This window comes from Octodon degus, unplaced genomic scaffold, assembly GCF_000260255.1.
Source record: "Octodon degus isolate 3935 unplaced genomic scaffold, OctDeg1.0 scaffold00123, whole genome shotgun sequence".
Classification (NCBI taxonomy): domain Eukaryota; kingdom Metazoa; phylum Chordata; class Mammalia; order Rodentia; family Octodontidae; genus Octodon; species Octodon degus.
Genome location: NW_004524699.1, coordinates 73,785 through 86,065, shown reverse-complemented (window position 1 = coordinate 86,065; position 12,281 = coordinate 73,785). Strand labels below are relative to the sequence as shown.

The following is a 12,281-nucleotide window of genomic DNA, read 5'->3' as shown; positions in this document are numbered from 1 at the left end:
GCTGGGGGATTGAACCGCGGTCCCTGTACTTTGCTAAGCTTGTTCTAAGTAGGTGCTCTAGACCACTGAGCCATCTCACCAGCCCCATAAAATAGTAAATATTTCTTACTTTTTTGTAGAAAAGGTTTTCTTTAATCTTAAAAGTTTAGCAAAAAAGATTCAGTTTGCTTTCAATAAGCCAGTATGGGCCCTTATGCTACAGCTTGGTGTGGCTTCTCACTGTGGGCTCATCTACATGGGACCGTGTTCTTCCTCTGCTAACTGCCGTGTCAGTCATCTCTTGTTATGTCCTTTAAACTCTCTGTGGTGTTTTTGCTACCCATTCTACTGCTTCATATAAGTACTGAATATTTTTCTTAGTTGATCTGCAATTGCATGTTTTTAGTTTTTAACAATATAATTTATTATAAGCTTGGATGTGGGGGCACACTCCTTTAATCTCAGTGTTCTTTGAGTTTGAAGCAGGAATATTACATGTTTGAGCCCAGTCTGGGCAACTTAGTGAAACCCTGTTTCAAAAAAAGAAAGTTTTTAAAAGGCTGAGGGGTGTAGCTCAGTGCAAAATCCACAATTTGAATCCCCAGTAAAGGGGGAGAGGGAGCTTATGACAAAGACTTTGTCACTACTGATTTTTGTGTATATACTTGATTTCCTTCAGTAATGTTTTATGAATAGAATTCTTTAGGTTTCAGAACAGTTTTGCCTGTAACTTTCTCAGAGATTATATAATTTACATTTTCAGCACAGAGATTTGATAGTACTGTACTTGTTTCAAAAAAGATTGCTGTCAGAGTGCTTGTAGGCAGATTGTGTTTGCACTGTGGCTATAGCTCTTCTAGCCTTCAGCTCAGGCTTCCCCAGCCTGGCTGTTCTCTGCAGGGGTCCAGAGCGACCACAGGCAGGGGAGGGGCCTGGAGACTTGGTCTTCACAGTAGGCTCTGGGTATAAGCACCTTCGTTTGTGTTACTCTTTCAATTTTAGTTTTGGGCTTGGGAGATAGCTCAGTGGTCTAAGCGCCTGCCTGGCAAGCACAAAGACCCAAGTTTGATCCCTGGTACTGCGTGCCATGCCAGCTCCAGAACCCAAGGCATGCTGTGCTGGCCCCAAAACCAGGTGTGGTGGTGCACACCTGTAATCCCAGCACTGGGGAGGCTGAGACAGGAGGATCACTGAGTCTCAACTACATAGCAAGATCCCTGTAATAAATAAATAAATAAATAAATAAATAAATAAATAAATATTTTAAAAAATACAGGACCCCTCCATGTCTCCTTGCTTCTTAAGGTAGTCTTTATAATGTTCTTGTCTTTCTTTCTTTCTTTCTTTTTTTTTTTAAATGTATTTGATATAGGGTCTCACTACACAGCTCAGACTCATAGTGATCCTCCGGTTTTCAGCGTCCTCAGCCCTGGAATTACAGGTGTGCACCACCATGTCCAGTGTCTGGCTGCCTCAGCGTATTGGAGAGTGGAGCCAGCATAGCATGTGGTGCCAGAGATTGAAGCCTGGTCCCTGCGCTTGCCTAAGCAGGCACTTAGTCTGTTGAGCTATCTCGTCAGCCCTCTATAATGTTCTTTAAATTGTTTATGTTGTAGTTTGGATCTCTTCCCTTAGAGGTACCATGTGATATTTAACCTTTTGTCACTTACTTTTTTTTATTTTATCTTTTAAAATAATTTTATTGAGAAACAAATAGCAATGAGATAGTTTCAAAACCAATTAGTAGGACAGTTTCAATAATCAATACATGGCATATTGTTGTCTTAGTGGTTATTCATTGTACAAGATGCAGACATGATATCCTGTCTGCAAACACTATTAGAACAAATCTTTCTATTCATTGAATTAAGAGAAAGTAACTGTATATCTATCCTATTTTGAATATACAGATACAAAACAGTTGTTCATTTGTATCCTCTTTTTTTGTTTAGTTTTGTCAGAGAAGGGTATTCCATTGTCATTTAAATATTGTAGGTGTGTGAATTCAGCAAAATATTCCCATATAGTCCAGTAGTCCATAACAGTAGTGGGTTTTCCATAGGACTAGCAATGTCAGAAGTTGTTGACTTGAGCCTTTTATAGCTCAGCATATTAATATAGATTTTCTTTTTATACTTTCCTGCTGAATGGTTAAGAGCAAGATAAAACAAGACCTATATAACAAGAAATGTAACTTTTGTATCTGACAAGGTCAGTCAAATTCCTTCAGGATTTATCCTGAAACCCTGTACCACAGTTTGTAGATCCTTTGTCAGTGTCAGCCATGTGGATGAGTCATGGCCATTGCTTGACCAATTTGCTCTCTGTGAAAGCCTGAGAGAATGTTTTCTCTCCATGTGACTCTCCTTAGGCACATTCTACATCATCAATAGCTTTCCTCTGTGGCCCCCATAATCTCCTTGATCAGAAAATTTGGGATACAACTGAGTTACATGATGTTACAGTATAGGTTCTTCTATGTCCTAAGCCTTCACTGACCTTGAAAAGCTAGGGCCAAGATGTAGGCTGTGTGACTTTTGTTACTTAGCATCTCCTTGCTTTTATCTTCTTTAAAGAAGTAAAAATGATATAGGGCATCAAGAACTCTGTCACCCATGAGAACTGAAATATGCATTAGTGTAGTTAAAAATGAAGACATAAGGGGATTTTACACAATTTACCTAAAAAGGAACAAAGCTCACAGCCATTTTAACCCAGAAAATTTGGCTTTGGGTGCAAAGTAGTGAGTACAGGGATGAGAGACGCAGGAGACCCAGGAGGGGTAGTAAAGAATGGAAACCCAGTGCCAGGGGTGAGGGTGGCAGGCAGGGGCTCAGAGGCCTCCCTGGGTCATGCATGAGGGCCCCTGGGCCAGTCAGATTAGACAGAGGGCTGAAGAGCACCTGTGGTTCTGTGGGCCCCAGTCAGCTCTTGCTCTGCCTTCTGGCTGGGCCAGGGCTAGCAGGTGCAGAGAAAGACTCCTCAGGCTCTGACGTGCTCACCACTCGTGGTGGCATGGCATCTACACTGAGGGTGCTGTTCCAGGTTGTACCAACCAGTGTGGGAGGTGAGGAAGTGCCTGGAAGGGTCTGTTACAGGTGGCTCTCTGTCTCCATTCTGGTTGCCTTAGTTGTGTTTTTCCAGGAGAAACTGTGTTTTAGCCACATACTCTTCCCTGGGTGGTCTGCTTCACTTGCATGTAGCACTTATATGGGCTTTATAGGTACTATACCGCTAACTTGGAGGCCCTGTGTCCTTGTAGGTGGTAACGTGGACCTGGAAAGCCATGAGGAGGGGAAGAAGGAAGTGGAAGCTGATGATGTGCTAAGGAGTGGCCCCCGGCCCATTGTCCCATACAGCTCCATGTTCTGTCTCAGCCCCACTAACCTGTGAGTCTCCACACCCACCCTCGCTTCTGTTCACCCTGTCATCTTCTTGCTGGACCCACATGAACATCATAGCCAATATACATGGGATATGCAGCCTGCACAGTTGACTCTGCACAGTGTCCGCTGAGCTCTGACCATCTGGCAGGCACTCCCCATCACCTCCTCCTAAGGAGGAGGACACAAGACCAGGGTGTTGTCTGTGGTGGAGCTGGATCAGAGCTGCACACTTGCAGAGCCTGTGCCCCTCCACAGCTCCATCACATACAAGGCACATAGCGCCTTCCCCCAGCCACCTCTCCATCACACTGTTGCCCTTGTGTACATGTGTGCGTATTGCATGTTCGCTTGTTGATTGCGGGTCCCTTCCTGTGTTTATCACAGTTTGTCATCCACTCATCACCCCAGCGATTTCATGAATCCAACTCACCTTTATGTACAAACAGCATTCTAGGTGCCGGTAGTCTACAGTGAGGACCAAGAGAGGCAAGAGTACCTGTCCTTGCCAAGCTGTGGGAGTCTGAGCTCCACGGGAAAGACAATGATCAAGACAATTCAGCGATTTGATTTGAAACTGTCTCATTGCTATCTGTTTATCAGTAAAATTTTGAAAAAAAAAAAAGACAATTCAGGACACATAAAATGTCAGTGATGAGTGCCAGGAAGAAACAGGAAGTGGAAGTGGATATGTGGGCTGTTGGGAGCTAAAGTGAGACAGAGGTCAGAAATGTGGTACAGCCAAGCCTTGAGGGAGGGCTGGAGAGCACTCTGGGGAGGGGGAGCAGAAAGGTAAGGCCCACAGATACCACCCAGCGAGGAGGGCAGAGGAGAGATCAGGGCACAACAGTGTTAGAGGGACCCTTGTGGGTCTGCCCTCCCCTCTCACCTCCCTTCCTGCTCCCTCTCTTCTTGTGCCCATCCACTCACATTTATTGGCTGCTAACCCTGCTGTGCTAGGGGGTTGGGTGAAATAAGGGCTGTTACTAAGTAACAGACTTAGTGTGCTGGGGAGACAGAGGGTAAACAGGTAAGGACAGCACAAAGGAGGAGCAAGTGTTCCGTAGAGAACAGTGCTAAGTAGAAGCAGAGTTCCAAGTAGCTAATACAGCTGAGCTGGAAAGCCAGAGAAGAACAGCTACTGGGTGCACTTTGCAGGACTGTGGTTGTCATGGAGGAACATGGGAGGAATGCATGGTGGCAGCCCACTGACCGAGGGAGAAGAGCACACTCAGTAGGAGGTCAAAGAAGAGACTGGCCCAGTTTGACCTGAGTAGTCCTTGTAGAGAGGCTGATGTGGAGGTGAGGAGCAGAAGTAGGAGGAGCTGGCAGCAGGCAGCACCTGTGGCAGGAGAGATGGACAACCCTTCTGCTGGTCCATGGCTGCTGCTTCTTGCCCACCATTTAGAGACTTGCTTTGCTGACCTGGCCACTGTCTATTGCCATGTGGCAGCATTTGTCAGCATTTTAGAACTTCCCGTGTATTTCGACACTGCTCACTGGTGTTCCGTCTACTGGTGTGGAGCTTTCTGAGGTCAGGCACTTGCCTGTCCTGGCATGACTGTGCCAGTGTCCAGCAGATGCCCAGAGTGTTAACAAGCCAGTGAGAGACACCAGGTGCCTGAGCAGAAGGGGAGTGTGTGGCAGTGTACCCGCCCAGCGCAGGTGCTGGCCACCGTTCTGAGGGTTAGAGCGGCCTGCCTTCTGCAAGGGTTGACGCTCACATTCCGTCTCTCTGAGCCAGCCCTCCTTCTCCTGCAGCACACCTACTCTGTATGGAGCCGTATGGGGAATGGTGTCACCTGGGGCTGCAAACAGTAGGTAAATGGATGGCTACAGTTATCCTTCCTCATTCACAGAAGGGTAACCTAAAAGCTGTCATTTGCTGACCCTCAAGAACCTGTCACTACTAGTCACCAGGCTGCTGTCCACTGACCTCAGGGGCACTTGACATACCCTCTCTTGTGCATAGTGACAATCCTTTCTCTAGGAGAGGGTGGCATGCATTCCTCCTCATGGGCCCAGTGGCAATGCTGTATTGTCCTTACAGGCTTCGTCGCTTCTGCCATTACATTGTCACCATGCGGTACTTTGAGATGGTCATCCTTGTGGTCATTGCCCTGAGCAGCATTGCCTTGGCTGCGGAGGACCCTGTGCGGACAGACTCATCCAGAAACAACGTGAGTTGCTTCAAGGGCCATCCACGGGGCATTTTCCCAGGGCTGCAGGGCTGGCATGGTGCCAAGGGGGGTCCTGTCTCCTTACCCAACATCCCTCCTCCCTGCCTGTGTCCTCCTTCTAGGGGTGTAGGTCAGAGTCAGGGCTGTGATTGGAGGGGGCCTAGTCCCCAAGGGACACCTGTGTTAGTGTGCCCCCAGATGGCAGACGGTCATCTGCTCAGAGGTCTAGGGGAAAGCTGGAGCCCTGGAATGGTCCTGGCTCTACTCTGGCCCAGCTGTGGAGAGTAACCCTCCTTTTGGTTCCAGGCTCTGAAGTACATGGATTACATCTTCACAGGCGTCTTCACTTTTGAGATGGTGATAAAGGTGGGCCATGTTCCCTTGGACCATGGAGTATGTTGGAGGTGCACAGATGGGACTGTGCTCAGTGATGCTGTGGGTCTGCTCTGCGTCCTGATGTACCCTGAGTTACTGAAGGGTCTCTGGCTGTGTGCTGTCCTTTGGGGCATTCGCAGCGGGACCTGATCTTACTTGCTACTTGGCCCCTGAACAAATGGGTCATGGGCATGTGTGGACTCTCTAACTCTCCAGGTTCTATGGTGCCCCCAGAGAAAGGGGCCACATGATATCAACAAGAGGACAAGGCGACCTAGGAGCTTGAGGTGGCCTGGAGGGCTGTGGGAGTGCAGGCCACAGACCAAATTGCAGTCGTTGGTGTGTTTGGGGATACTTTTGAGTCTACCATGCCACTGTAGCCTTCATTTTTCCCTCACAGAGTGACACCTATCCACATCTAGTGGGGGGCTCTCCTGTGTGCTAGCTTAAGGGTGTGAGGTCCCTGCACAGGTATAGTCAGGATTGATTTTATGTGTGGAACAGAAGAGGTATATGAACATATTTCCCTGCTGTTTCACATATGGTAAAGTTTTCTGAAGGGTGATTCCCATTCCACACATGGGACAGCTGAGGCACTTGCAAAAAAATGTACAGTAAGCTCACCATGGTGGTATATTCTTTTAATCTCAGCCCTCTGGGAGACCAAAGCAGGAAATCTCAAGTTCCAGCCAGCATGGACAATTTAGTGACTTGTTGAAACTCCATTTCAAAGTAAAAAATAAGAATGGGCTAGGGATGTAGCTCAGTGCAAAGGCCCAGGTTTCAGTCACAGTATCAGAAAGGGGGTGGGGAGAGGAAAAAAACAAAACAAAACATGGTACCAGGACTAGAAGAGGCAGGACGTGAGTAAGGTATCTGTGAAATTCCAGCCAGTTGTTCCCATTGGCCTGAGCTGATCCTCTGGGGTCTGGGTAGAGTAAGAGTCCAGTGTGTCCCCGCTGTTCAGTGATGGAAGGGCAGATAGGGCTCAGGGAGGCTGAGAATGCAGGAAGACTTTGAAGACTGTTGGGACAGCTGTTTGTGCCAGAGGCCCCACTGAGGCTGCTAGAGGGTGTGGCTTGTCAGGCATGGGGAGGGGCTCCAGAGGTGTCTGTTGCCTCAGATGTGCAGTATGTTCTGTGGCTGGGCTGGCTTTGCTTCCTCCTGGGATAGAATGTACTCCACAGTGTGTTTCTCCCCTGCAGATGATTGATTTGGGACTGCTGCTCCACCCTGGAGCCTACTTCCGGGACTTGTGGAACATTCTGGACTTCATTGTGGTCAGCGGGGCCCTTGTGGCCTTTGCCTTCTCGTAAGTAACCACACTTGCTCCAGACCTTGTGGGTACAGCCCCAGAACCATGGTGGGGCTGGATGATGAGGAGAAACAGACCCCTGTCAGCTTTACTGGGTGCTCTGTAGCTGCCTATGTGATTCCTCCCTACTTTCCTGGGCTGGGCTGTGGGAGGTTATCAGGATCGAACCCTGCCTGCCTGTCCTCAGCTCAGCCAGGGTCTGGGACTAGGTTGGTGTATAGGCTCTGGCTTTTTGTCTTTTGTCTTTTTTTTTTTTTTTTTTTTTAGAAGTGGTTTTTTTTTTTTAATATTTTTATTTATTACATTTTTATTTATTGTGTGTGTGGCCAGCTCAGCCCACCAGGGGGCGGGGCTGGCTGGCATGTGGTGCTGGGGATCGAACCGCGGTCCCTGTGCTTTGCCAAGCTTGTTTCAAGTAGGTGCTTTAGACCACTGAGCCATCTCTCCAGCCCTGTCTTTTGTCTTTTGGGGCCCTTCAGAACAAGTTTACCATTGGAAGCTAAGTACCTAGCTGAAGTTTCCCATCCCTGCCATAGCTGGTGGACGTTTTCCCCTCTTAGGGTGAGACAGTGCCCTGTGATCCTGAGGTGCTTAGCCTGGCAGTGGCTTGCACTGGAATGGGCTCCCTGCGTGGAGGGCGCCCAGCTGGCCTGGGGTGGGGAGATGTAGTGGAAGTTATGAGTGAGATTGGGAGACTAGGAGGACCCGGTAGATACTGAAGGAAGGGTCTTTATCTTCTCTGTTCCCACTCTGCCCTCCCACAACACTGACTCTGTTCTTTTTGTCTTCCTGTTGCTGGACTCTCGGTAGGAGCTTCATGGGGTAATGCCTTCCCCACCCCACTGCCCCCACCCCCACAGCACACCATGGCCTCTGCCATCCCATCACATTGTACTCATCCACCTCCACCCCCTGGGCTGCATGCTGCCGGGGCCATCCCCAAGTGTCACTCCCGCTACGCCTATGGGGCTGGGCGGGGGTTGGGCAGGCTGGGGAGTTTGGCCTGGTGAGGTTTCCATGGAGGTGGGTGTCCTGAGCGCACACTGGAGGGCGAGACATTGGCCCGTAGGACAAGGAGGGGTCTGGGTAGGAGCAGCTGCTGTGGCCGTAGTGCAAGACCTTGGCCACCCTAGGTGCCTTCCCGTGCAGCTTGTCTCTGGAAGTGCGGAAGCTTTCTTTCCTCCTCCTCCACACCAGTCCCTGTGACTCCTTGTGTCTCCTCCGAGGCTTAATGGACTTGGATGGTGCTGGGTGATGGCAGTGTCTGAGCCTGGTGTCTCAGGGGCAGCGTGATCTGGTTTGCAAGAGAGGGCTGAGGGAGGAGTGGGGCGAGCTCCACTTTTCCTGGGAGAAAGGCCTGGAGTGGGCACTTTGTCCCACTCAGCGCAGAGGCCAGATACTGTCTAGTCTCGGCTGTGCTGGCGCCTGGGCAGTTGCTAGAGCAGGGACACCACTCTGTGCAGGCCAGGCTGGGTGTTCAGAGGACAGGCCTCAGCAGCCCAGGCGGGGCCTGTGTGTAGGGTGCTGCCCAGTCCTGAGTGCTCACGGTGGGGGTGAGCAGGGCTTCCTCAGTGGGGAGCTTCCCACACAGCAGACCTGGGTCCCCAAGAGGCAGAGACAGCTACCTGGGTCTGCTCTGGTTGTTGTGAGGGCCCCTAATCTGGGTCCTCTAATTCTGGCCTTTGAGCCTGCTTCTAGTGCCTGAAATGTTCTTCTGAATGCCTCTGTGTTAGCCCTGTGTCTATGTGTCTTTTCTCCTTACTCTTCTCCATTGACCCTTCTTCCTTTGGGTCAATTTCACATCATCTGGAGGAGGGTGGTCTCCTGAGAACAGGCATGTGGACTTCAGAGCTGGGGCCAGATAAGCCTGTCCCTAAGAAGTAGGGGAGCACTCTTCCTCTGGTACCTCCAGCACGTCCCAGCCACGCAGGGTTTGCTCACAGACCTCGACCTCTGGGCACCAGCCAAATGCCAGGCCCCTCAGTACTCTTTGTTGCTGGAAGTTGCATTGGGCCAGGTATCAGGGAGCTACAGGGAGGTAGAAGTAGCTGCTGTGGTCTGAGGGAATGGGTCATTCCCACCCACTCAGCTGCCTCTGTGCACCACACCTGCTGAGCTGGCTCTTCCCTAGGCCCTTGTCCTCACATGAAGCCCAGCGCAGGCAGCCACAAACAGGAACCTGAGCTTGGTACTGTACTGTGGAGCCAGATGCAAAAATCCACAAGGCGTTGTGGACCATACCCTGGGCTGCCAGGGGCCAGGCATACCTTTACCTCTTGCCTGTCCGCATCTGAGCTTCTCCCTTCTAGAGGATCCAAAGGGAAAGACATCAACACCATCAAGTCCCTGAGAGTCCTGCGTGTCCTGAGACCCCTGAAGACCATCAAGCGGCTTCCTAAGCTCAAGGTAGGAGCCTGGATTGGTGCTGGAGGGGTGTGCTGTGTGAGGTGCATGCCTGTGTGTGAGCCCGTGTGAGCATAAGCATGCCTCTGTGTGTGTTTACATGTGTCTTCTTAAATCACCTATCTGTGCGAGGAGTGCGGGGTTACTGAGCCCTGCACCCCTCAAGGAGAGCTTGTTCTTAGCAGTCTCCCATAACTCCCATGAGGGAGGCCTCATGTTTTTTTCAATGCTGCAGGCCAAGAGAGGGACTGCGGGGGCGTGAGATGCAGGGAGGAAGTTGCTGACGGGGGCTCTAGAAAGCAGCTCCAGGGCTGGGCCCTAGAGGGTGGGCACAGCTGAGGTTCTGGGTGAAGGAAGAGTATAAACTCAATCTTAATACTTACTGAGCTGATGCTATCTTTTAACACTTTCAGTCCTCTGGAGCTTTATGTCGTGTGCTGTTATAACATCTGGGCACTCAGTCCTTAGAGACACTGGGTCAAGTAGGAACTGCAGTGGTACCTTGGTTATTGGATGGCTGCAAGCTCGAACTTTGGGAAAAATCTGCTTGGTGTTCATAACTTTGCTTGGTAGTTGAACCAAAAATCCGGCTTGAAAAATCCTGGATGGGCCACGAGTGAGTTATGTGCTGTGTCTCACTGTGGACACAAAGTGCTGGTGCCTTGGTCTAAACACCACTTTCATCCATACAGCTTAGGGTGCTTAGGGTAGTGTATTAAATCATTGACAACCAAGGTATCACTGTACAAGAAAATAGTTTTCTTAGAACTTACACTGGAGGGTTAGGAGGGAGGCTATCTGAGAAGATATCAGAGCCTCCAAGCCTGGCCAAGTCATGTCTGGCTTAGCAGGGGAAGGGGCAGGGGCCCTCTAGCCAGCACCTGCGGAAATGTTGGTCTGCAGAACCAGGGGGCAGTACTGCATGGGGAGAAGCTAAGAGAAATCAGGTGGGTGGTGGTCACAGGCCAGAGTTGGCGTGGGGCCCCAGAGCATGCCCAGAGTCTATTCTGATGGCCCGTCTCTGGGCCACAGCCCTTCTGCTTTGTCTTCAGTCTGGCCATCCCTACTGCTGAAGGGCAGGAGCAGGGCAAGGACAGTAAGAGAGTGCACTACATCTCTGTAGCCTACCAGGAGAGCTAGCTGCCCCTCCTCACACTACTCTGCTTTCCTGCCCACAGGCTGTGTTTGACTGTGTGGTAAACTCTCTGAAGAATGTCTTGAACATCCTGATTGTTTATATGCTCTTCATGTTCATATTTGCCGTCATTGCAGTACAGCTCTTCAAAGGGAAGTTTTTCTACTGCACTGATGAATCTAAGGAGCTGGAGAGGGACTGCAGGTAAACTGAGGCAGGGTGGGGGCCACTCAGCACTAGGATGGAACTCCTAGTGTTCTTCTCAAACCAGGTGGGACTGGTCACATGGCTTAGGAAACTCCTTTGCAAAGTGGGGACACATAGTGGGGCCTGCTTGCATAATGCTGGTAAGGAAGAGGTGTCCCAGGCCTCACCTGGGTCCCCAGCATGTCTTCCTCCACATGGTCAACTCTGTTCTGAGGGACACCTTCTGCTTTGCCTGCAGACATCCAAAGATCTCACTATAGCCAGCAAGGTATTCTGACCCAGAGTTATGTTTAGCTAAACCCTAGTTAGAAATCTAGCCTGGGCAACAGGGTCAGGAAGATTGACCCCATGACAGCTGGGGATGCTTTCATTGTCTATGGGATGCCTCAGATCTTCCTGGACCCTCCCTATCCTCAAGACAGCATGGAGACACGTCTTGGGGAAGATATGGCCGAATGAGCACCCTACCCAAGGCCAATCAAGTACTTCTTTTCTACCTCCACAGAAAACATCTCTGTTGTCTCTGGTGATGGAGATGTTACACAGATTATTCTGTCATGGGTAGACATGTGGGTAATACCCATGTGGGACTGTCCATGCGATGCTCCTGTGAGCATTCCACATGGGAATCAGTCAGAGGGACATGTGTGGACACCTGGGCTGTCAGTCTAGGAGGGATCCTGGGCTGTGTCTGTGTCCCGCTCTGCTGATGCTGCCAAACACCTGAGGGAAGCGATGCCTGCCTAGCACAGATGGGAGTTCTTTCCTGTACATTTCAAGTATTTGCCAGGTTTCCTACATAGATTGTTTGTCTCTACAGGTTGATTTGTAGGAATTCTGTCATGTCTTGGGTAAGGATCTTCACATGAACTGAGGATTATAAATGTCTTTTCTTTCTTTGTGGGCTGCTTTCTATTTTTTCAGTGGGGTCTTTAAAAAGCACAATGTAAAGAACAGTGATTTATTTTTAAAGAGCAAGATTTTAGCACAGCCCCTTTTTATTGGATTAATAATGTTCCCTTATTATTGCAGGCTGATCAGGCCTGTGATTTCCCAAAAGAGTGGACTGTGAACACTTGAATGAATAAGACAAATGGCATGATTTCAGGGCCCCATCAGGGTCACAAAGCCCTCTCACAGAAATTGAGATTTTCTTGTCTTTTAGACCAAGTCTCTTGGAAGCCTGTATTTATAAGCTTTTCAAACAAAGAAGGGTGGAGCTGGGAAGATGGCTCAATAGAATAAGCGCTTCCCTGGCAAGTGCAAGGACCTGAGTTCAATCCTCTGTTCTACAAAAAAAAAAA

The 12,281-nt window shown here is 49.6% G+C and overlaps 1 protein-coding gene across 7 annotated transcripts in view; it reads left to right on the top strand.

The window, feature by feature from the left end:
- Cacna1b (calcium voltage-gated channel subunit alpha1 B) overlaps positions 1-12,281 on the top strand; it is a 204,944-nt gene that overhangs the window by 123,001 nt on the left and 69,662 nt on the right. For all 7 annotated transcript variants that reach the window (XM_023700324.1, XM_004640341.2, XM_023700322.1 and 4 more), the window contains exons 21-26: positions 3,242-3,368; positions 5,413-5,542; positions 5,849-5,908; positions 7,123-7,229; positions 9,542-9,638; positions 10,814-10,974. In XM_023700324.1, coding sequence (XP_023556092.1) covers positions 3,242-3,368; positions 5,413-5,542; positions 5,849-5,908; positions 7,123-7,229; positions 9,542-9,638; positions 10,814-10,974 — 682 coding nt within the window. The remainder of the gene's footprint in view (positions 1-3,241; positions 3,369-5,412; positions 5,543-5,848; positions 5,909-7,122; positions 7,230-9,541; positions 9,639-10,813; positions 10,975-12,281) is intronic.